This window comes from Schistocerca serialis, chromosome 7 (assembly GCF_023864345.2).
Source record: "Schistocerca serialis cubense isolate TAMUIC-IGC-003099 chromosome 7, iqSchSeri2.2, whole genome shotgun sequence".
Classification (NCBI taxonomy): Eukaryota; Metazoa; Arthropoda; class Insecta; order Orthoptera; family Acrididae; genus Schistocerca; species Schistocerca serialis.
Window position 1 is genome coordinate 213,934,608 of NC_064644.1, and position 25,747 is coordinate 213,960,354.

The following is a 25,747-nucleotide window of genomic DNA, read 5'->3' on the forward strand; positions in this document are numbered from 1 at the left end:
GACGTAACCCCAGATGTTGTATAGAGTTGAGGCAGTGTAAGATGGACAGCTGTGCGGAGGAGTATACAAAGCTCCCATAATCCAGCTTTGAGCGGACTATCGACTGGTATAGGCGAAGTAGGACGGTTCGATCCGCTCCCCACGACGTACTGCTGAGAACACGGACATTGAGGGAACAGGTACAATGGGCAGCCAAATATGACGCATGTGGAAACCAGCTAAGTTTCCTGTCAAATGTAGGACCCCACGACGTACCGCTGAGAACACGGACATTGAGGGAACGGGTACAATGGGCAGCCAAATATGACACATGCAGACACCAGCTAAGTTTCCTGTCAAATGTAAGTCCTAAAAATTTTGTTGTCTCCACGAATGGGAGAGCAGCGAGACTGAAAAGCTAGGGACGGTGGCAGAAACTCTTTGTAGCACCAGAAGTTAATACAGACCGTCTTTTCGGCAGAAAAACGGAAGCCACTGGCGACACTACAGGAGTAAAGACAGTCAACACAATGCTGAAGACAGCGCTCCAGGAAACATGTACGCTGCGCACTGCAGTAGACAGTAAAATCGTCCACAAAAAGGGAACCTGATACATCAGCTGGAAGGCAATCCATTATTGGATTGATCGCTATGGCAAGAGAGCGCTGCTCAAAACTGAGTCCTGTGGCACCCCATTCTCCTGGCGAAAGGCGTCGGACAGGACAGAACCCACACGTAACCTGAACTTGCGATCTATTAAAATTGCACGAATAAAAAGAGGGAGGTGACCGCAAAGGCCCCATGTATGCATGGTGCGGAGAATGCCCCCCCCCCCCCCCCCCACCTCCATCAGGTGTTGCAAGCCTTCTCCAAATCAAAGGACACAGCTACTGTCTGGCACTTCTGCAAGAAGTTATTCATAATGAAGGTCAACAAGGTAACCAGATGGTCAACAGCAGAGCGGCACCTAGGAAATCCACATTGTACATTGGTAAGTAGGCGACGAGATTCGAGCAGCCAAACCAAACGAGAGTTAACCATTTGTTCCATCACCTTACAGACACAGTTGGTAAGGGAAATGGGTCGATAACTGGAAGGCAAGTGCTTGTCCTTCCATGGCTTAGGAATTGGTACAACAATAGATTCACACCAGCATGTGGGAACATGATCCTTAATCCAGATGCAATTATAAGTACGAAGAAGAAAACCTTTACCCGCAGCAGCAAGGTTCTTCAGCATCTGAATGTGAATAGAATCAGGCCCCAGAGCGGAGGACCGTGACCAGGCAAGTGCACTTTCTAGTTCCCGCATGGTGAATGAGGCATTATAACTTTCATGATTCGAGGAGCGGAAGTTAGGTGGCCTTGCCCCCTCTGCCCGTTTTCGGGGGAGGAAGGCAGGATGGTAATGAGCGGAGCTCGAAACCTCTGCGAAAAATCGGCCAAAGGCATTGGAGACATCCTCAGGGGCCACAAGGACATCATTCGCGACCGCCAAGCCAGAAACTGGTGAGTGGACTTTAGTGCCAAATAGCCAGTGCAGGCGACCCCAGACAACAGAAGGAGGAGTAAAACTGTTGAAGGAGCTTGTGAAAGCAGCCCAGCTGGCTTTCTTTAATAACACGACGACACTGCGCACATAATTGTTTAGAATTAATACAATTCACCATCGTAGGGTGGCGTTTAAAGGTGTGTAAAGCACGTCGACGAGCACGTATAGCATCTCTACATGCTGCGGTCCACCAGGGTACCGGTACGCGATGTGGAGAAGAAGTAGTATGAGGGATGGAATATTCAGCAGCAATGAGAATGACTTCCGTAAGGTGTGCAACCTGACTATCGTAGCCTGTTAAGTTTTGATCCTGAAATGTCGCCCTGGAAGAGAAGAGCCCCCAGTCTGCTTTGGAGATGTTCCAACTAGTTGAGCCTGGAGATGGGGTATGATGCAGGAGATGGATAACACAAGGGAAGTGGTTGCTCGAATACGTATCAGAAAGGGCGTACCACTCAAACCGACGTGCAAGTTGGGTAGTACATATAGAGAGGTCTAAATGGGAATAGGTGAGAGTTGTGTCTGAAAGAAAAGTAGGGGCACCAGTATTGAGGCAGACAAGATTGAGGTGGTTGAAAAGGTCTGCTATCAGGCAGCCCCTCGGACAGGATGCTGGAGAGCCCCAAAGGGGATGGTGGGCACTGGTGGGCACTGAAGTCTCCAGTCAACAAAAATGGTGCAGGTAGCTGAGCAATAATTTGCATTATGTCTGCCCTAGTAATGGCAGACAACGATGGAGTGTAAACAGTACAAATGGAAAATGTGAAAGTGGGGAGAGTAAGTCGGACAGCAACTGCCTGCAGATCGGTGTGCAATGTGATGGGATCGTAGTAGATATCATCCCAGACCAGCAACATAACCCCTCCATGAGCCGGAATACCTGCCACAGGGGGTAGGTCAAAACGCACAGAGGTACAGTGTGCCAAGTCAATACGATCGCATGGGCGTAGCTTCGTTTCCTGGAGAGCTACTATGAGTGGACAGTGCAAGCATAGCAGCTACTTTAAGTCCTCTCGGTTGGAGCGAATGCTGCGAATATTCCAATGAAGAAGTGCCATCATGAGAAGAAAAACGAGAAGCAAGAAGGGGTCACCTCGAAGGCCGCTGAGGGCCTGGCTTCGAGCGAGCACTGCTGCCGCTATCAATAGGTGGAGAGTCATCGTCAATTTTTTCAATAGGTTCGTCGGCCACCATGTTAAGATGGTCGGGAGGGGGAGCTTCTTCCGCCGGTGAATGGCCAGATGTTCGGCTAGCAGCGGTGCGGCCAGGCGAAACGGGGGACGGCCTGGGGCGGCAACCGCTGGGTGGCGCAGGAGAAGAAACACGCCGTGGCGGAGAAGGAGAACTTTTCTTCCTATGAGCCTGCCTTCTTGGAAGGTCATTTAATCGAAGTACAAGTCGATGGCTGGGAGTTCGGGGTTCGTAAGAAGTCTTCATGGGACAGTTCCTTTTTGAAGGCCCGTGCATCTGACTTCTGGGTCTTAGTCTTGGCTGAAGCTGATGAAGGTGCTTGTGTCTTAGGGGTGATGGGAGGAAGAGGAGACGTTGACTGGGCGATCTTAGCAATGGCCGAACGGACAACCGTAGCGCTAAAGGTCAGATCGCATGTCTGCTTCGATACCTCCCTGGAAGGGCGAGGACGATACTGTATTTCCCTGCTGGGAGCAGTGTGGGCTTCCTACTAGCAAAAAGCTTGCGAGCAGCCGAGGTGGACACTTTCTCTTTGGCCCGAATTTCCTGTATACAGCGTTCATCCTTGTAGATGGGACAGTCGTGAGAAGACGCTGCATGGTCACCCGGAAAGTTCATGCAATGAGGAGACGGAGGTGGACAGTCACCCTCATGGGCGTCCCTGCCACAAGTGACGCATTTAGCCGCATTAGAACAAGACTGGCGGGTGTGGTTAAAACGCTGACACTGGTAGCAGTGCATAGGTGTCGGGACATAGGGGTGAACAGAAATAACCTCATAGCCTGCTTTGATGCACGACGGCAGCTGAACACTATCAAAGATCAAGAAAAGTGTCCGGGTCGGTACAAGGTCATTGTCGATTTTTTTCATGACCCTATGGACAGCTGTAACGCCCCGCTCAGCGAGGAAAAACCGAATCTCCTCATCAGTCAATCCGTCGAGTGATCTAGTAGATACCACACCACGCGACAAATTCAAAGTGCGGTGAGCCTCCACCCGGACAGGGAACGTGTACAGGAGTGTGGCCCGAAGGAGTTTTTGTGCCTGAAAGGCGCTCTCAGTTTCCAACAACAAGGTACCGTTACGCATCTTGGTACAAGAATTGACAGGTCCGGCTATGGCATCTATGCCCTTCTGAATAACGAAAGGGTTGACAGATGAAAAATCCTTTCTGTCCTCAGATCTAGAAACTACGAGGAACTTTGGGGCAGGTGGTAGTACTTTTGTCACTGGTGGCTGTTCAAGTTTCCATTTTTGGGCAGAAGTCGAGAGAGAAGAAGAAGAGAAATCCATTGCGGATGAATCCCCCATGATTGCCAGCGTCTCCGATGGCGCGCTCCTTCCTTGTGGGGACCCTCTCGGAGGGCGCTCCCACCTTAGGTGAATGTTTACACCTCAGGTCACACCTCCTGAGAAACGGACGGAGGGACCAATCGGCATGGTCGGAAGGTGTCACCTCAGGCAATCACCCCTCCCCGGGCCTGGCCTTTACCAGGGGGTACACACAGGCCCTACTTGTCTACCCAGGGCGGGGAATTACGCTTTACCCCGGCACCGGCTACACGTGCGAACGCGTGGGTCAGCCTTCAGGCACGCACAGGGAGGAAAGAAGAATAGGAAAAAAAGGGAGAGAGGGAGAGAGAGGATAGACTGTCTCAAACGCCGAGGCGGAGACCATAGGGTGGACAAGAAGGCAAGGAAAAGAAGGCAAGGTAAAAAGTAAGGAAGACAGTGAGAGAGGGAGGAGGACAAAGAAAGGAAACAAACAAGGGAAGGAAGAAACCAGAATAAACAAAAAACCAAAATGACCACAAATGTAAGCCGTTGAACCATCTGTCTCCGGGCGCAGGCGCAAACTACCCCCTTCAGGGGGAGGGACTCATTTTAGTCGCCTCTTGCAACAGGCAGGAATATCTCATGCCTATTCTTACCCCGGACCCGCAGGGGGACACCAGGGAGTGATATCCCGGTGGCGGGGTAAGGGGAGTGGTGTGGCAACTGCAAAGGGAGAGGAGACAAGAGGGAGGGGAGACAAGAGGGAGATGGGACTGGGACAAGGAGAAGGGAGGAGGGGAAAAGGGGACTTAACACAGGCATATGTAGATGTCATATGCAGGGTGAAGACAGTCATATTTCTGATGAGTGATGAGCCTCTGCGTAGGATGGACGATTCCTTCTTATAAACTGGGCAATCTGACGACCATGGAGAGCAATGGGTGCAACACGTAACGCACATGGGCAGTGGAACAAAGGAGCTCCGCTCACGGAGTCGGAGTCTACATTCACTGCACAAAGGGTCATTGTACATCTGTAAGATGTGTGCTCACAACAAATACACCAGAAACACCTCAAGGGTGGTAGGACGTACGGATTCACATCAGACTGATATACCATAACCTTGACCTTCCCCAGGAGGGTAGTCCCTTCAAATGTCAGAATAAAGGTGGCGGTATCAATGCAATTGTCCTTATGGCTTTTCTGCACATGCTGAACAAAATGTGCCGTCATGCCAGATTCCTCTGGAGTTCCTCATCAGTTTGAAGGATGAGGTCCCTACGAAAAATGACACCCTAAGCCATATTCAAAGACTGGTGAGCGGTAATGGACACTGGGATATCACCACAAGATCACGAGAATGAAGGGCAACAAATTTGGCAGCAATAGTTTTGATCAACAGTGAACCTGACTACATCTTACAGAAAACACTTCACCAATCATGTCGTCGATAGTTTCTACAAAAAAATTATGACTTGGTGACAGTGAAAGTATTCCTGTGTGTCCTTGTGCACATCAGATAGCAAGGAAAGGGTTTCACCATTAGCTGGTGGTCCTTGCCCTCCTCCCAGGAGATAGCCAGGAAAGGGAAGGCAGCAGGGTTACAAGAAGCAGCATTAAAAGGGATCCATTCCCAATTAATGATATTGCTGTAAAAGAACAGTCTGTTTTTTGGTGCTTTATAGATTTCATATGCAAAGTGTCCGCCCTATAATCCTCACTCCGATCAAGGGCTCTCCCGGTGAGCACCACACAGCCACAGCAAGCGCTTTCTGCCAGTGAGGCTGCTGCCGGGAGTTTAGGCATACAAGGGGAGGTAGCAGCTCTGTTGTCAGGGGGCTTAATCAAGTGGGTATATAATGACCTGACTGCACAGACTGGCTACCGTGCTAGCTATATAGTGTTAAAGGACAAGTGTCGAAGAAACGATGGAAGATGCGGTAAGGCTATGAGCCAAAGACAATAATGAAGGTGTTATTCTCCAGTTGGCTCACACTACAGAGAGAAAATCTAAAAGGGGAGGTCAAACCCCAAAGGGAAACCAAAAACATTGAAGAGGAAAAGTGAAAAAAAGCAAGAAGAACAAAAACTGGACAGAAAACCAGAAACCAGGAGGGTAGCCGGGCTGACGTAAGCGTGGACGCGCACAGAGGGGAAGGAGGGGACGGAGGAGCAGGAGGGAGGACTGGGTCGGAGGAGTGTAGGGAAGGGATTGCAGCCTGGAATGGAATAAAGGGCCGCAATAGCTCAGGGTTCCATCCGCACCACTCAAACTCATGAAATAAGCATAAGCCCCCTGGGGAGGGGGTTTCTTGTTAGTGGTGGTTATGGTCTGGTTGTTCAAGGAAATGAAACAAAGAAGAAAATTTGAATGTCTATGTAAGTGGTAGCTTATACCATATGGCTATTGCAAAGTGAACTGGTACTGATATAAACTTTGCCTATTAACAGAAAGGAAGGAAATCAACTGTGAAGTAGCTTTAATTTCAGTAACACACATGACTATTAAAAGCAGAAAAAGACAGGAATAAGTTTATGTACATACACACATGCACATACGTGCACGCTTGAGAAAACTGTAAAACTGCAATCACAATATGGTTAAAATTGGAATAAGATAGAATAGCTGGCTAGCACAAAATAAATGCGCTGCCATATCAGATTCCACTGGAGTCAGTCATCAGTTTGAAGGATCAGGTCCCTGTGAAAAATGACACCCCGAACCATATTCAAAGACTGGTGAGGGGTAATGGATACTAGGATATCACCACAACTCAAGAGGTAAAGTTCCAACTATTACTCACAACCCTACTTAACTAAATTAAATGTCAAATTGCTCAAAGATCTTACTTTCAGTTGTTTTTGCAAGTCTTTCTATATACTGACAGGTGATAATGCAATCACGGAAGCCTGGTCAACAAAACCACAAGACATGGTTGGTACCATCAGCTCTTGAAGAGGATCGTCAATGCAGTCTAGCCACATGTGATAATGGCCCCCTAGGTACAGGCAGTCCCTTCTCTAGAGGTCTATCTCCCACAGATGCTATATTTGTAATAATGAGCAGCTCCTTCTACCAATACGCATAATGTGTAAAAAGATTTTTGCAGATACAAAATGCCTGCCTCACCTTGCACCCAAACAGATTTTCTTCATGTTTTCGCTTATGGCCCCCTTATTGCTCCACATGGCTACAAAATGGCTTCAAAGCAGCACTTATTATTACGTAGCAACCACTTTGAACAAACTACTATATAAAATTAATGTCAGGCTTTGATTACCTCTCATTGCTTTCTGAAATGAGAAATATAATGCTCTATGTCCTTACTGTAAATACCAGTGAAGTATTCTGTCAAAATCTGAAGAAATACGTGTGTGCCACCCTTTATCCCAACCCTTTGGTCTGTGGATCAAATGTGTGTGAAAGAATCAGAGGAAAGTCCTGTTCCATGTGTCAACAAATTACCCCTTACTGCTTAGGTATTCTATCCCACCAGAAGCAGAACCATTCTTGGAAGAAGCCGTGTCATTTTCTTTAATGACTGTCACTTTTACCATTGACAAGATGCCTATTTCGCTGAATATTTAATCCTAAAAATTTGACAAAATTAACTTATATGAATTGAAAAGATGGAGACTGTTTCTTTGATACACCCTACAGCCCAAACTTAAAATTCAGTGTATATAGATGATTATTTTATCTCCTTCCCATTACGAGTTACATGTCACTAAGTTTTTTTAAATTTTATTACAGAATACTTACTTTTTTAGACTTTTTACTCCTGATGTGGCATGGGGAAGAAGGTAGAATGGTATTTTAATAAATTTTGGCAAGTTTTTCTCAACAACAATATCATTCACCCATGGCGGTACTGTCTCATTGAGTAAAACTCCTTCAGTTTCCCCACCAGCATCACGTACTAACAAACGGTAAAGCGTGCGACCACCTACTTCACTGCAAAATTGTAATGATTAGTACATTGCAAGATTTTCAAATTGCTGCTACCTTCCTTGGTAGATGAAAATCATCTCCTTACCTGAAGATAACTGGCGTATGTCCTGGCACAGAAAAGTACTCATTGCCACCCTGACTCTGGCCACCTCCAGCTTGATCAGGGTGACACTCTGCATCTTCATCAACTTGCAGTGGTCTCCACCAATGTTCTAATAAAGCTTGCAGAAGTAAATTGCCATAGTTCACTGGAATAACATTGTAAGGTGACTTATAAACAGATAATTCAAAAGTACAGCAAGTAACAATAGCTGAATGTAGGTTAAGTTATTAGAAACTTATAAAAGGAAAATTTTGGAAGCTATTTTAGTCAGTCTGCGGAAGGTTGTGATACGAGCTAGGCCTGTGATCAAAATTACTACACAATATATGCAGACGAGTTAGCACAAACCACACGTCATAGAAGGTGCCAAGAGTTTATACTGTGATTGTTTTTTTAATGTCTGCCTGTGAACTGGTAATTAATTTCACGAACTGTGTTGATCTGCAATAATGCCTTCTGCTAACAGTGACAATAGCATTGGAATATGAACAGCATTACTTCCAATAGTTACCTACTTTGCAGGTCGTCTGTTTTATAAATATGACTGCTAGATTTTAAGAACAGTGATTTGAGAACTTCATTCAGAGACTATGTTAACAGTTTACTTGCCACACATTAATAATTGTGTTTAAACACTTCAGTGTTAGGTTACTGCACTCGAACAATATAGTTATACGGCAGAGAGCAGTATATAGCTTAAAATTTATCTGTGCGTAAATTCAAATAAATGAAACTCAACCAGGCCATAAACAGTAGGTTATCCAACAACAAAATGCAATTAAAGTGTTTGGACTGCAAACCTGGTGTGGACCCCATCATTTAAAAAAGCCAATTTTAGACAACCACTTTTCAACCAGATTTGACCTAGGCACTGCTACAGATGGCACACATTTGCACAAGTAAATGTGGTTACATTATACACTGTACTTCATCAGTTTGTTTGGAAGTTGCCCATAATGAAAATAATCATTGAGTACTGCTATCAGTATCTATATGAAAGGGAATGAAAAACAGTTTTCCTCATAGTTTCTCTCTGAACATCTATCTTCTACCTACACACATTGAAATTAAAGTTCCCAACTCTGGTTTCTGACTATGACTATGCATTCATGTTAATATCAGGAACTACTGTAGGGAATGTAATGCGGATTTCCCTAACAGATAAGACTGATTCACAAGAAAGATTTGTGTATGTAATTTATAAATATTCTGTTCAAACTGGCTGAATTATGGTGAATTAAAGAACCCCACCGCTATGAAAACATTATGAGTGATGCCCAGTGGTGAACAAGAGATAGGCATAAGGCCATCCGACTGCAGCAACAGGCTGACATGAGGAACTGCTACAAGGACGCCTATGTGATCTACCTTTTATGATGAATTAAAGACTGCCCCCAGCCCACTACTATGAAAATGATGTTATTGTCATCTAGCAGTGTGCAGGAGATAAGTGGCAGGTTGGCGAACTTCAGTACCATGACAATCTGAGTTCCTGTTACCAGGAGGCCAGTGGGAGCTACTGCCAACATCTGAAACGTCTTGTGCTGCAGAACGTATCAGGTATTACACTAAAAGGAATAGATTTTTGTATAGGGTTTACATTTAAAAGTGTGAAGGGAAATGTGGGAAAAGCTCACACAGAAGATGTAGCCCATGCTGGACTGGAACTGCAGTAGCGCTGTTGGCAACTTGCCTTGGCTCGCAGTCAGGCAGACAACACTACAAGTTCAGCAGTTAGGCAGCTGAGAAGGGGCCATTGCTTTTGCTGAAGTGGTGCTGCGGTCAGTTGGAATGGGTAGCACAACAGCTCACAACTCTCATCTTGCCACAAGATGACACTCCAAATGCCAATTAAATATGGAATGCAGAACACTTGTGGCTCCTGAGAACTTCCCTGGCATGTGCTACTCAAATTGTTGAATTTGTATGAAAGCGATAATGTTCAGTTACCTAAAGTTGTTCCCTGAGTTTTAATCATAAATCTACACAGTGGCCAGTGAACAAAATTACCTCTATGTCAGATTAGTAGTCTGGCTGTAGATGTTTAGTGCTCCTCATGTGAAGCTGGGGCAGGTTGCTAATTTTATGTAAAATTGTATTACCATTTTATGACATTTCCTTTTATAACTATACAAGATATCAATGCTGTTACAGGAGAAAAACACAGCCAAGTGACTGTCAGCATCACCTGCTGGTTATTTACTCCATAATTCCTTACGAAATAATAACACTTCCTCTCCTCTTTGTAATATCTACAAGGAGACCTTACAGACCTGTCCCATTTGGTTTTCTGTCTATTTATGGGATTTGAAGCTTGGCACCTGGACAGCAACTTCCTAAACCAGCACAATGCAATTCTCAAAAATTAGAGCAAGCTTAAAAATTTGACTACTCCAACTGCTGTTAAGCATAAAACAATTCAAGCAATTTGACGGCATTGCCTGTAGCCAAATAAATAGCATCTGGTCTCATAAGCACAATATTACTAGTTTGATTCCTGCCACAAAAATGTTTTAACTCTTATTTGAAATCACATTTATTATCAAATTGATGTATTAACGAACAAATATCAATGTTAACCAATATTTAATCCAAATATCATTTTTGGTTAGCAGTTACATGAAAAATGCATATTCATGGTAAATTAAATATATTTTAAAAATAAATTTGTGTTTTTAATAAAATGCTTGTAGTTTCATAAGCTCTAGAAACAAAAATGTATTTTAATTTCTACTTGATGTTTCCCGTTTTTGTACCAAATTTTAATTAAGACTACTCAATTTTCCACAAGAATAATACTTAAAAATAACAGATGTGTTCATAAAAAATTGTGATTCACAATATTTGTTAATCAGCAATTAGATTTATTAATAAATATTGAATTCAAATAAAAGTAAAAAATCTGCCTCCAAGTGTGAATCAAACCAGTGATGATATGGTTAAGGTTAGGGCCATTTGGTAGCAAAAACAGAAATGTTTTGCACTTAATAGCACATGAGAAACTTCAAAGTTGATTATTCTGAGTGATTCTGAGAGTTGCATTGCACTACTTCAGGACGTCTGTTTCCGCACACTGAGATTCCTATATGTATGAGAGTCCCATAAGCCCGAAGAAAATCCAAGTTGGCCAGTCTGTAAAGCCCTCTCGTTGTTCTATCCAAATTACCTTTTTGATCAACTGTGTCATTTGGTGCAAGCCCTGCTTCTCTCGCTGAAACCCATGCCGAAAAGCAGTCATTTTCATCCTGCCCCAAATGAATGGTAAGCATCTGAAAAAAAAAAGCAATGATGTCAAATCCATCAAAGACGACAACAATCACAGGTACTCATGAAACAGTTGCAATTTGACAGTATTCAAGGTTGATGAGCACAATTCAGCTGTATATATCATTTTATGTTACTCACTGAAACTACTAGTTGCAGTATTGCTAATTAATTCTTCTACCTTGCCACCTCCTACTCAATTACACTTCTCTCTCTCCCCCCTCCCCCCCTCTCTCCTTTTATACAGCCTATAATTTGTTTCCAGACTAAATCCTACAATCATAAGCTGAGAGTGTTTTACTATAAGTCTTGCTGAATGAATAAAACAGTGCACTGGAACTGGATACCATTCCTGCCAATTTTAACTTACACACACACACACACACACACACACACACACACACACACACACACACACACACACACTTTCAGCCTGGATCAAAGCTTCAATCTACCATTACTGCCTCCCTGCTTCTCAAACTCAACTGATTATGTAACATGAAAAAGGAAAGGGTAGAATGGTGAAGACATGATTTACACAAGAAAAATATTACTAGTGTGAAAGACATTCACAGCAAATAAATCTTCAGAAACCTTTGGTCCCAACAAATAACTCTTCTGAAATATTTGGCCTCTAACTATAAAATAATTTTTTGCACTCATACATTTCAGTGCACCAGGTATTTTTCCCATGTGTCATCACATGCATTTCTGCTATCTTTTGAGGTGTGTGTGTGTGTGTGTGTGTGTGTGTGTGTGTGGGGGGGGGGGGGGGGGGGGGGGAGGAATAGCATATACAGGGTGTTTGTTTTAACATGAGACAATTCAATATCTCAAAAATGTCACATCACGTACAAAAAAAAAATGTTCTAGGTGAAAACTTAATATTAGTAAAGGGGACATCTTTCTACGCTACAATTAGTCACAACCTAACCACCCCTCCTTCGTGGGCGGAATCAACTTAGTATTTTCAATTGGGAACCTCTCATTTTTATTGCATATTTGGATTCTATGCCAAAAAATACATATGACATAACAGGATAGATAAAAAAATGTACTCATCAAATGGTGGTAGGAGAACACACACATCAAAAAAAGTTTTTACTTATGTAAGCTTTCGGACACAGTGGCTCCTCCTCTTTAGGGAAGGAAGACGGGTAAAGGAAAAGGACCGGAGAGGTTTAGGAAAGGAAATGGAGCTTAGAAAAATCACCTAGAGCGATGGGTCAGGGGAGACTTGCCGGATGGGATAGGAAGGAAAGACTGATTGCTGGAGAATGCACCAGATGAGATTTGAACACCTGAGAGCTTAAATTTGGAAGATAGGGTAATATGCAACACAGAGATCACTGCTAAAACATCACACGAGTCAAAGGTAAGTAAAGCTAAGTACATTGTACGTAACAGAGGTGGGAAGGGAACAGTGAAAAATAGACAAGTCAGAAAATGAAAGATGTACAAACCCAATTGGGTGACGAAGGGAGTAGTTACAGTGAACAAATGCTGAGACAGAAGAAAAAGTACATATCATTAACCAAACCACTGTTTCCCATTTGTGGTAGATAGCACAGTAAATGACAAATATCAAGCATGCCTGTTTTTGCAAATAAGAACCGACGCATTTGATTCTACATTTCATTTATGAGGTAAATGTAAACCTTTGTGTTCTAATAGTTGATACTAATGTTGAGAGGTTCCTCAGATGTTGTGAGTGTGATTGTACAGTACAAACAACATAGCTACACATTGACATTTCTGGCAAATAAGTTTCTTGTATGGTAAGGCGGTTTTTATTCTGTACGAGGTTCATTGCAGTGAGTCCCCAAACAATCAAAATGCTGGATTTTGGTGGCCACTTTAGAAACCCACCATCAGGGTGGCTGAATTTGGTGTGTGTTTTCACCCTATTGCCATAACTTTCGTGCTGACCGCTATGTGGCTACTAGTGGAATACAAACTACAACCATTGTAATAAGGTTAAATGTTCGTGACTTGATAGCGACAGGTGCACCCACCATGGATATTCACAAAAATCAAACACTTTCATGGTGAAAGGCAAGGGGACTCAGTGGCATCACATAGCGCAATAGTGAGAGGAAAAGGGACTCAATCAAAATCAAGCATCCCAATGGGAACTATTGCAACCGTTCTTGGATCACACTAAATGTAGTGTCTAACCATATTTTGAAACTGACAGCCGTATTGTACTGTACAATCAAATTTGCAACACTAAACTAAATTCTGAGCATAAATATCAACCATTAGAACATAAAGATTTACATTTACTTTATAAATGAAATGCAGAATCAAGTGCATCAGTTCTTAAGTATAAAAAGACACATATTTGACATTTGTTGTTCATCTATCATGAATAGAAAACAATGGCTTGGTAAAACCATTCTTTTTTTTTGTTTAGTATCCCCATGAACCATGGACCTTGCCGTTGGTGGGGAGGCTTGCGTGCCTCAGCGATACAGATAGCCGTACCGTAGGTGCAACCACAACGGAGGGGTATCTGTTGAGAGGCCAGACAAACGTGTGGTTCCTGAAGAGGGGCAGCAGCCTTTTCAGTAGTTGCAAGGGCAACAGTCTGGATGATTGACTGATCTGGCCTTGTAACAATAACCAAAACGGCCTTGCTGTGCTGGTACTGCGAACGGCTGAAAGCAAGGGGAAACTACAGCCGTAATTTTTCCCGAGGGCATGCAGCTTTACTGTATGATTACATGATGATGGCGTCCTCTTGGGTAAAATATTCTGGAGGTAAAATAGTCCCCCATTCGGATCTCCGGGCGGGGACTACTCAAGAGGATGTCGTTATCAGGAGAAAGAAAACTGGCGTTCTACGGATCGGAGCGTGGAATGTCAGATCCCTTAATCGGACAGGTAGGTTCGAAAATTTAAAAAGGGAAATGGATAGGTTGAAGTTAGATATAGTGGGAATTAGTGAAGTTCGGTGGCAGGAGGAACAAGACTTCTGGTCAGGTGACTACAGGGTTATAAACACAAAATCAAATAGGGGTAATGCAGGAGTAGGTTTAATAATGAATAGGCAAATAGGAATGCGGGTAAGCTACTACAAACAGCATAGTGAACGCATTATTGTGGCCAAGATAGATACGAAGCCCACACCTACTACAGTAGTACAAGTTTATATGCCAACTAGCTCTGCAGATGACGAAGAAATTGATGAAATGTATGATGAAATAAAAGAAATTATTCAGATTGTGAAGGGAGACGAAAATTTAATAGTCATGGGTGACTGGAATTCGAGAGTAGGAAAAGGGAGAGAAGGAAACATAGTAGGTGAATATGGATTGGGGGACAGAAATGAAAGAGGAAGCCGCCTTGTAGAATTTTGCACAGAGCACAACATAATCATAACTAACACTTGGTTTAAGAATCATGAAAGAAGGTTGTATACATGGAAGAACCCTGGAGATACTAAAAGGTATCAGTTAGATTATATAATGGTAAGACAGAGATTTAGGAACCAGGTTTTAAATTGTAAGACATTTCCAGTGGCAGATCTGGACTCTGACCACAATCTATTGGTTATGACCTGTAGATTAAAACTGAAGAAACCGCAAAAAGGTGGGAATTTAAGGAGATGGGACCTGGATAAACTAAAAGAACCAGAGGTTGTACAGAGATTCAGGGAGAGCATAAGGGAGCAATTGACAGAAATGGGGGAAATAAATACAGTAGAAGAAGAATGGGTAGCTTTGAGGGATGCAGTAGTGAAGGCAGCAGAGGATCAAGTAGGTAAAAAGACGAGGGCTAGTAGAAATCCTTGGGTAACAGAAGAAATACTGAATTTAATTGATGAAAGGAGAAAATATAAAAATGCAGTAAGTGAAACAGGCAAAAAGGAATACAAACGTCTCAAAAATGAGATCGACAGGAAGTGCAAAATGGCTAAGCAGGGATGGCTAGAGGACAAATGTAAGCATGTAGAGGCCTATCTCACTAGGGGTAAGATAGATACTGCCTACAGGAAAATTAAAGAGACCTTTGGAGATAAGAGAACGACTTGTATGAATATCAAGAGCTCAGATGGAAACCCAGTTCTAAGCAAGGAAGGGAAAGCAGAAAGGTGGAAGGAGTATATAGAGGGTCTATACAAGGGCGATGTACTTGAGGACAATATTATGGAAATGGAAGAGGATGTAGATGAAGATGAAATGGGAGATATGATACTGCATGAAGAGTTTGACAGAGCACTGAAAGACCTGAGTCGAAACAAGGCCCCCGGAGTAGACAATATTCCATTGAAACTACTGACGGCCGTGGGAGAGCCAGTCCTGACAAAACTCTACCATCTGGTGAGCAAGATGTATGAAACAGGCGAAATACCCTCAGACTTCATGAAGAATATAATAATTCCAATCCCAAAGAAAGCAGGTGATGACAGATGTGAAAATTACCGAACTATCAGCTTAATAAGTCACAGCTGCAAAATACTAACACGAATTCTTTACAGACGAATGGAAAACTAGTAGAAGCCAACCTCGGGGAAGATCAGTTTGGATTCCGTAGAAACACTGGAACACGTGAGGCAATACTGACCTTACGACTTATCTTAGAAAAAAGATTAAGGAAAGGCAAACCTACGTTTCTAGCATTTGTAGACTTAGAGAAAGCTTTTGACAATGTTGACTGGAATACTCTCTTTCAAATTCTAAAGGTGGCAGGGGTAAAATACAGGGAGCGAAAGGCTATTTACAATTTGTACAGAAACCAGATGGCAGTTATAAGAGTCGAGGGACATGAAAGGGAAGCAGTGGTTGGGAAGGGAGTAAGACAGGGTTGTAGCCTCTCCCCGATGTTGTTCAATCTGTATATTGAGCAAGCAGTAAAGGAAACAAAAGAAAAATTAGGAGTAGGTATTAAAATTCATGGAGAAGAAATAAAAACTTTGAGGTTCGCCGATGACATTGTAATTCTGTCAGAGACAGCAAAGGACTTGGAAGAGCAGTTGAATGGAATGGACAGTGTCTTGAAAGGAGGATATAAGATGAACATCAACAAAAGCAAAACAAGGATAATGGAATGTAGTCTAATTAAGTCGGGTGATGCTGAGGGAATTAGATTAGGAAATGAGGCACTTAAAGTAGTAAAGGAGTTTTGCTATTTGGGGAGCAAAATAACTGATGATGGTCGAAGTAGAGAGGATATAAAATGTAGACTGGCAATGGCAAGGAAATCGTTTCTGAAGAAGAGAAATTTGTTAACATCCAGTATTGATTTAAGTGTCAGGAAGTCATTTCTGAAAGTATTCGTATGGAGTGTAGCCATGTATGGAAGTGAAACATGGACGATAAATAGTTTGGACAAGAAGAGAATAGAAGCTTTCGAAATGTGGTGCTACAGAAGAATGCTGAAGATTAGATGGGTAGATCACATAACTAATGAGGAAGTATTGAATAGGATTGGGGAGAAGAGAAGTTTGTGGCACAACTTGACCAGAAGAAGGGATCGGTTGGTAGGACATGTTCTGAGGCATCAAGGGATCACCAATTTATTATTGGAGGGCAGCGTGGAGGGTAAAAATCGTAGAGGGAGACCAAGAGATGAATACACTAAGCAGATTCAGAAGGATGTAGGTTGCAGTAGGTACTGGGAGATGAAAAAGCTTGCACAGGATAGAGTAGCATGGAGAGCTGCATCAAACCAGTCTCAGGACTGAAGACCACAACAACAACAACAACAACAACAACATCATCTGAATATACAATAGAAATGGGGGTTCCCATTTGAAAATACTTTTCTTTTGTACAATGCATTGTCTTTTGAGATATTTAGTTGTCTCAAGTTAAAACAAATACCCTGTATAGACTACCCATCAAGCTGTCCATAAAACACCCAGGGCCTGTGGTTTCATCAAAAACAAAATGGTGTTTAATATGTTATTTTATATGCCCAAACAATAGAGTAGCTTCATGTTAATTTGGTGTGGATTCAGTTTAAAGATATGTATCGATAGTAACAGCAAAACTACCCATTTATTTCCAGGAGCAACTGTATCTGCTAGAATAGATTATGCTATAATCAACAAAGATGTTATAGATAAGGTAAATTACAGTAACTTAGATTTTCTTTATTCTGACCATTTCTGTCAGGTGATAGAATACAAAAATTCAGTTGTGCCTAAAATAATAAAAATTGTGCTACAGAAGCGAATGCTGAATACTTCAAATATTAATGCTCTTAAAGACAAACTAGCGAATGAGAAATGGGATTCTGAGTACCAGGTAAAAGGGTCGGATGAGAAATGGTATGAATTCTACACAACCCTATTGCATCATTATGAATACAGCTGTCCAGTCAGAGAAATCCAGAAGGTAGTTAAACACTGTCAAAATGGAAGTAATCCTAGACTAAAACTCCCAACAATTCTGATTAGGTTCAGGCAGCAAGTACATGATCTAAACCAGCTTTATAAATCTACAACTATGCAGGTTTTCAAGGAAAAATACAATAGGGCCAAGCAAACTTTTAAAACTGAAATTGTCAATCCAAGGAAGCAGATTAACAGCAAAACAATAGAACAGTCTGACAACATAAGCAAAACATCTTGGAAGCTGATTGACAAATACCGAAAAGGTCCCAACAAGATGAACCTGGAACCACTCAGTATAAGACATGATGGTAACATTATAAAAAACCCAGATACTATATGTAATATTTTTAATAACTACTACATTTCTGGTGAACAATCAACACATATTACAGATTCACAGATAGAGATCCGGTGCCATCTCACCCAGTGTCCCAAATTTGAATTTGTGGAAGTGAATGTGCAGGAGGTCCGCAGGGCAATATACATGCTAAAGAAAAAATTTTCATCTGGATGGGATGGCATATCCAGTGGTATTATTAAAGCATGCTTAAAAGAAATTTCTAAACCTCTTACTCACCTGATTAATTGCAGCATTAGAGAAAACATGTATCCAATGGTTCTAAAAATGAGTGTAGTGAAACCAGTGTATAAAAAGGGAGGTAAGGAAGAAGTCTCCAACTATAGACCAATATCATTAATTCCCACTTTTAGCAAGATATTCGAAAGCATTATCCTTTCTCAGCTAAGTGCCTTTTTCACAAAACAAACTGCTTGTAGATTCGCAGCATGGCTTCTGAAAAGAGCTAAGTACAACCACAGCAGTTACACAGTTCATCCATGAAGTTTACTGTCTGTTGGTCCAGAAGATGCAGACTGCAGGTATATTTTTGGACCTGACAAGAGCATTTGATACAGTAAACCATAGGGTACTTCTTAAAAAGCAAAAATCTTATAGTATTGGGGATCAAGCCATGAATCTTTTAACCACGTACCTGTTGAATCGTAAGCAAAGCACTAAATTGTCATACAAACTAGATAATAAAATCATGAACTCCCAGTCCACCAGTGAACCTGTATTACAAGGTGTACCACAGGGCTCAATCCTTGGACCCTTTCTCTTCCTTATATATATTAACGACATTGTTCAACCCATTAACTCCCATATTGTAAGCTATGCAGATGACATGTCAATCTTATTATATGGGAGTGAATCTAAAGAGCTAGAATCTCTTGCTACTAGTGGTGTAACAGAAGTAACAAAATACTTCAATGATCAGGGACTCAAGGTGAACGTCACCAAATCTCAACTACTGACATTTAAAACAGGCAGTTCTCATCACAACAATATGAATAGTGTGTGTAATATCTCTGCAACAGAAAATGGTAACTGTAAATTCCTGGGTGTATATGTTGATGAAAATTTGCGGTGGACATATCACATTAATTTCGTATGCGGAAAAGTCAGCAGTACCATATATCTCCTCAGCCAGCTCCCAAAGATAGTTCCTAGCCAAGCACTGAAATTAGTATATTATGGAACACTTTACCCCTTTCTCAATTACGGAATTGAACTATGGGGCTGTGCAGCTGATGTACATTTAAAAAGAATACTACTACTACAGAAAAGAGCAATAAGACTTATACATGGGATGGGACATGGAGATTCATGTCGTGAAGTGTTTGTGCAGCCCGAATATCTGACAATATATTCTCTGTACATCTTCAAAATAGTTGTATTTTTTATAAGTCAACCAACAGAAGCTATCAAGGGCAGTGATGTACATGATCACAACACTAGGACAAAGTGTAACTATTTCCGTAACAGAACAACGTTAAAAATGACTGATAGAAGTCCACATATCCGTAGTTTGATTTGGTATAACAAGCTACCAAACTCTCTAAGAATGTACACGGGAAATGTTTTTAAAACAAAATTAACATCTTTTCTAATAGAAAAATGTTTATATTCTTTCAATGAATTTTAAGATAGTGATTGTAACATGAGGCATTTGCACATCAGTTGCAATGTGATAAAGGTAAAAAATAGACATAAGAAGCAACAGCTACAGAATATATTGTATTTTATAAATATAAATATAACCATAGTTTTAAGTCTGACGTTTGCAAAAGCCATCATTACGATGGCTCCATGCAAAGAAAATGTAAATAAATAAAAATAAATAAATAAATGATGCGATTGGTATGCACCACATGTAACAGTCACTGCTGGAAACTATTCTTCATGTTTGCTATAATAAATACATTTCCTGTCACAATAATATGAGGTAGCTCTAGTGACTGAGCACACAAAATTGTTCTTTACATAAATTTTTATTGATAATAAGAACCAAACTGATAGTTTTTATTTGGACTGGGTACCGTACAAAAAAACCTCTTCTTTATTTGAGCTGGGACTACCTGCATATTAACAAACAAAACCGGAAATATCTCCCAAAGCCCTAGAGAAACTCTAAACCTGAAATCAACTAATAATGAATTCATGTTCCAAGACACAAATATACTGTTTCTTAGAGATGTAGTTCCTGTAATACTTAATGTATTTGCTAAAACACAAGAAAAATTAAACTCTTCAAATTAGTAAAAACAAATTTTATTGCTACAAACACTATTTTCCCAACAATGGGATCAATATGAAAAGCTCAACAGGCTAATTACATGAAGATCATTAAGTTCCTATTTTAGTAGTGAGTTTGGGATGGTAATATATATCCTGCTGGTTGTGCTTGACAGCTTTTGGATAATTCAGGAAAATCTTACAACTACTATCAGCTGCTCTTAAAATAATATTTATTTATTAGCTGCAGTAGTGGTTACACCCACATAGAGGGTAGGGCTTCATCAGATTATTTGAAAGTACACAGAGAGGACAAAGTTGTAAATAGCTGGCATGGTCAAATTCCATACTACCAATACGATATAACAACATCAATTCAGAAAAGATAATGTATAAAATCTTGGGGACTCACATTAAAATTAATGCCAGGGCATATGCCATGATAAAACTAATGCCAACAGCATATGTCACATCTAAAGGAACACCAGAATGGAATGTACTGGTAATTAAGACCAAATAAAAGTCATGTGGGTGATGAAAAAACAGAATGAAACATATTCTTATGAAATATGAAAGAGATGAAATCAGCTTCAGTACAATGACAAAAGCAGTCATAGCAGTAGAGAATATGCCCATGCATACATAAATGTGTCCACCACTCGTGGTATCGCGGTAACGTTCTCACTTCCCGAGCACGGGGTCCTGTGTTCGATTCCCAGCGGGGTCAGGGATTTTCACCTGCCCCAAGATGACTGGGTGGTGTTGTTGTCATCTTCATAATCATTCATCCCCATTATGGTCACAGGAAGGCAATGGCAAACTACCTCCATTAGGACCTTGTCTAGTACGGCGGTGCGGGTCTCCCGCAACATTCCCCTACCCTCTGTCAAGCAGCATGGGACTTCATTTCCATATATAAATATATGTGGACCCCATAACAGGCAGTGATGCTGCTCCTTCCATTCTGATATATGATATGTAAGTAATGAAGATGTAGCTGCATTGGCTAGAAAGTTAGTTAGTACAGAAAGAAGTAGAGGCCACTGCACAGTGTGGCACAGTAAGCACATTTAGCGATTAAGGTTGAACAGAGAAAACTACGTAGTCAAACTGGCATAAATCCGAATCTCATAAACAAAAGATCCGAATACACAAATGTAATAAATCTAAATTAAACAAATGTTATCCAACAGATATATTAAAATAGAAAAGGGTAAATTCTGGGACAATAAGAGTAATATTGTGGGATGGAAAAACAAAACAGAAAGGCGATATAGTCACAAACTATATGCAAGAAAAAGTAAGAAAAGGCTAAAATAAAGGCGAACAGAAGTACAAGGAAGGTAAGGGCACTGGAAAGAACAGAATCAATCGCTGGTACAAACTACACTCAGAAAGGTGGAGAACAGGTGTAAAGTTTTAAATAAATAAAAAATATTAACTGAAGTATAAAAGCACCTATGTGGGTGTGATCTTTACATCTTGAAGCATAGGCATTTAAAAGTGACCTTCATAACCATGAAGGTAGATACTTAAGGCTCACAAAGCATAAAGAGTGAAAGAGGAAGAACTTATTAAAAATAGACAACATCTGATCATAATATACTTGATTTCTGGCGACCAATTGACCACTAAGTAAACTTTTTTTTTCGTTTTTTACCCCCCAGTATTTGTGTTTGCCAACTTCAGTCTCTTCTTCAAGATTAAGCCTCCTCCCCTTTGGAGTGTGGTATAGGACTTCAAGGTTGACTAGTGTGAGTGGTGAATGACTGCTAGCTTTAAGATGTTCTGTGAAAGTGGATCCATTTTTGACCTGTCCAGTTTTTCTCAGCTAGTGCTTCTTTTTCAAAATAATTTCTTCATTTCAAACTGCAAAGAACTTATATAACTACTGCAACAAAAAGCCTTTCTGGATGATTCCATTTTGCTTTCACTTGATATTAAAAATTTATGAACAAATATCCTTTGGAAGAGACCATCTTAATTATTCCAAACAATTTCTTTAGACACAAATGATTGAGCACTGACAACATGGAAATAGAGCAGCTGAGAGGCATTTTGGCCCTACACCAACATCAAAAACCATTTGCAATTGGCAGGCTAGTAAAGAACTGAAAAAATGATGGTGGTGGTTGTTGGGATGTTTAAGGGGGACGAAACAGCGAAGGTCATCAGTCCCCCATTCCAAAATCAGGCGATCCGAAAATCTACAGAGCAGGTAAAAACCAAAGGGGGAGGAGACGTCCCCCCAGGCACTAAAAGAACACAAATGCAGCAACAAACACTACAGACAAGAACAGGACAGAGGAACACCAGACAAAAAGAAACAGAAGAAAGGAGGATGGCCGGAGACTGGCTGACTGACCACGAGAAAAAAAAGGGAAAGAGTCAACCATCTGACGGCACACCAGAACAGCAACAGACACAAGGACAAAAGACACAGAAAGGGAAAGGCGCAGGACCTCCCTAAATCGAACCATAAAAAGGACTACTACGGATAAAATGTAAAACATTGTCAGCCATGGAGGCATCGTCGGATAAAACCAAAGCCAAAGTGCCCGGGAGATTAAAAGATTGCCGGAGTGTGCGCAGTCGAGGACATTCCAGCAAAATGTGGCTGACCGTCAGCCGGGACCCACACCGACACAAGGGGGGATCCTCCTGACGCAACAGATGGCCATCCGTCAGGTATGTATGGCCGATGCGCAGCCGACACAGGACTACCGAGTCCCTGCGAGAAGCCCGCAAGGAGGAACGCCACACATCGGTCGTCCCCTTGACAGCCCGCGCAGTTTATTCGGGGCTGTCATGCCACGCCACTCAGCAGCCCACATCCCAATCAGCTTACGGCGCAACACCAGCTGCTGGTCGCGAGCCGTAAGGCCGATCTCCAAAGCCGGGGCATCGATCGCCCCTTTGGCCAGCCTGTCTACACGTTCGTTCCCTGGGATGCCAACATGACCGGGCGTCCAAACCAAGACCACCGAACGACCAGAACGGGCAATGGCGGAAACAGACTCCTGAATGGAGGACACCAGAGGAGAGGAGGGATAGCAGCGGTCGATGGCCTGAAGGCTGCTCAGGGAGTCACTGCAGATCACGATGGACCTACCTGAGCAGAAACGCATATGCTCAAGAGCGCGCAATATGGCCACCAGCTCTGCAGTAAAAATACTGCAGCCAGCCGGCAAGGAGCGCTGCTCAACATGGGCAGCATGAGCAAAAGAGTAGGCAGTGCGACCATCAACCAGGGAACCATCAGTGTAGACAGTCTCACAGTCCGAAAATGAGGCGAGGAGCGCAAGAAAACGGCGACGGAGGGCCACAGGCGGAACCGAGTCCTTGGGTCCCTGTGCCAAGTCCAGACGGACGGACGGCTGGGACAAACACCAGGGAGGCGTAGGTGCACGGACCCGGAAGGGAGGCGGAAGAGGGAATGAACCCAATTCCGACAGCAGGGACTGAACGCGGACAGCGACGAAAGCCCAGACCTAGGTCGCCGTTCGGGCAGATGGAGGACCATGGCAGGGAAAAGCAGGCGACGATTGGGATGGCCTGGCGAGCAATGCACGTGGACAGCATAGTCGGCGAGCAGTCGATGGCGGCGAATCCGCAGCGGGGGAACCCCGGCCTCCACCAGTAGACTATCCACGGGGCTCGTACGAAAAGCGCCAGTTGCAAGCCGGACCCCACAGTGGTGTATGGGGTCTAACAACTGCAACACTGAGGGTGAAGCAGACCCATAGGCCAGGCTCCCATAATCAAGCCGAGACTGCACAAGGGCTCTGTACAATCGCAGCAGCGTGCAGCGATCCGCACCCCAAGACGTGTGGCTAAGGCAGCGGAGGGCATTGAGGTGCCGCCAGCATTTTTGCTTCAGCTGAGTAATATGAGGAACCCATGTGAGCCGGGCATCGAACACGAGTCCCAAGAAGCGGCAAGTGTCCACCACTTCAAGCAGGTGGCCGTCGAGGTAAAGTTCAGGATGAGGGTGGACCGTCCGACGCCTGCAGAAGTGCATAACTCGAGTCTTGGCTGCAGAGAACTGAAAACCGTGAGTCAGAGCCCATGATGCTGCCTTCCGAACGGCTACCTGCAGCCTGCGTTCGGCGACTCCCGTAGTCGTGGAGCTAAATGAGATGCAGAAGTCGTCGGCATACAAAGAAGGAGACACCGACGACCCCACGGCTGCAGCCAGACCATTAATGGCCACCAGAAATAAGGACACACTCAACACCGAGCCCTGCGGGACCCCATTTTCCTGTGTATAAGAAGAACTAGAGGCGGCACCGACTTGCACCCGGAAAGAGCGGTGCAATAGAAAGGTTTGAAGAAAAGCCGGGAGCCGACCACGAAGGCCCCACTCATACAATGTGGCGAGGATGTGATGCCTCCATGTGGTGTCATACGCCTTCCGCAGATCGAAAAATACAGCAACGAGATGCTGACGTCGGGCAAAGGCCGTACGAATAGCAGATTCCAGCCGCACCAAATTGTCCGTGGCAGACCGGCCCCGATGGAAGCCACCCTGGGATGGAGCGAGGAGACCGCGCGACTCAAGCACCCAACACAAACGCCACCCCACCATACGTTCGAGCAATTTGCACAAAACGTTGGTGAGGGTAATGGGACGATAGCTGTCCACTGCCAGTGGGTCCGCACCGGGCTTCAAGATGGGGACAATAACACCCTCTCGCCATTGCGACGGGAACACGCCTTCGCTCCAAATGCGGTTAAATACCGCAAGAATGTGTCTCTGGCAGTCCCGGGAGAGATGCTTCAGCATCAGCGCGTGGATGCAGTCCGGTCTTGGTGCTGTATCAGGGCAATCGGCAAGGGCAGCGAGGAATTCCCTCTCGCTGAAAGGAGCATTGTATTTTTCAGAACGATGCGTGTGAAATGAGAACTGCGTCCGCTCGGCTCGCTCCTTTAGAGAGCGAAAGGCGGGGGGATAAGATGCAGTCGCCGAGCTCGTCGCAAAGTGCGCGGCAAGCTGTTCAGCAATGGCGGCAGCGTCCATGCAGACAGCGCCGTCCAAGGAGAGCCCAGGTACACCCATAGGGGTCTGGTATCCATAAATCCGCCGGATCCGGGACCACACGAGCGAGGAGGAGACACGGGAGCCCAAGGAGGAGACATACCGCTCCCAGCACTCCTGCTTAAGCCGTGCAATAAGACGGCGGGCCAAGGCACGGAGCCTCTTAAAGGCGATGAGAGTCTCCAGAGATGGGTGCCGCCTATGACGCTGGAGAGCCCGCCGACGGTCGCGAATAGCCTCAGCAATCTCCGGCGACCACCAGGATACAGCCTTCCTCCGAGGGAGTCCAGAAGAGCGGGGGATGGCAGCCTCGGCCGCCGAAATGATGGATGTGGTTAAGACACGGACCACCCCGTCAATGTCACCTTGGGGGGGAGACTCAATGGTTGCAGCAGAAGTAAAAGCCGGCCAGTCAGCCCCGTGGGGAGCCCAGCGGGGCAGGCGCCCAGAAGAATGACACTGGGGCAGTGACAAAT

General features: G+C 43.5%; 1 protein-coding gene across 1 annotated transcript in view; it reads right to left on the reverse strand.

The window, feature by feature from the left end:
- Positions 1 to 25,747, reverse strand: part of LOC126412458 (WD repeat-containing protein 48) — a 169,623-nt gene that overhangs the window by 22,896 nt on the left and 120,980 nt on the right. The window contains exons 9-11 of the mRNA XM_050082066.1: positions 11,218 to 11,320; positions 8,034 to 8,196; positions 7,760 to 7,951 (exon numbers count right to left, since the gene is read on the reverse strand). Of these exons, the coding sequence (XP_049938023.1) occupies positions 7,760 to 7,951; positions 8,034 to 8,196; positions 11,218 to 11,320 (458 nt within the window). The remainder of the gene's footprint in view (positions 1 to 7,759; positions 7,952 to 8,033; positions 8,197 to 11,217; positions 11,321 to 25,747) is intronic.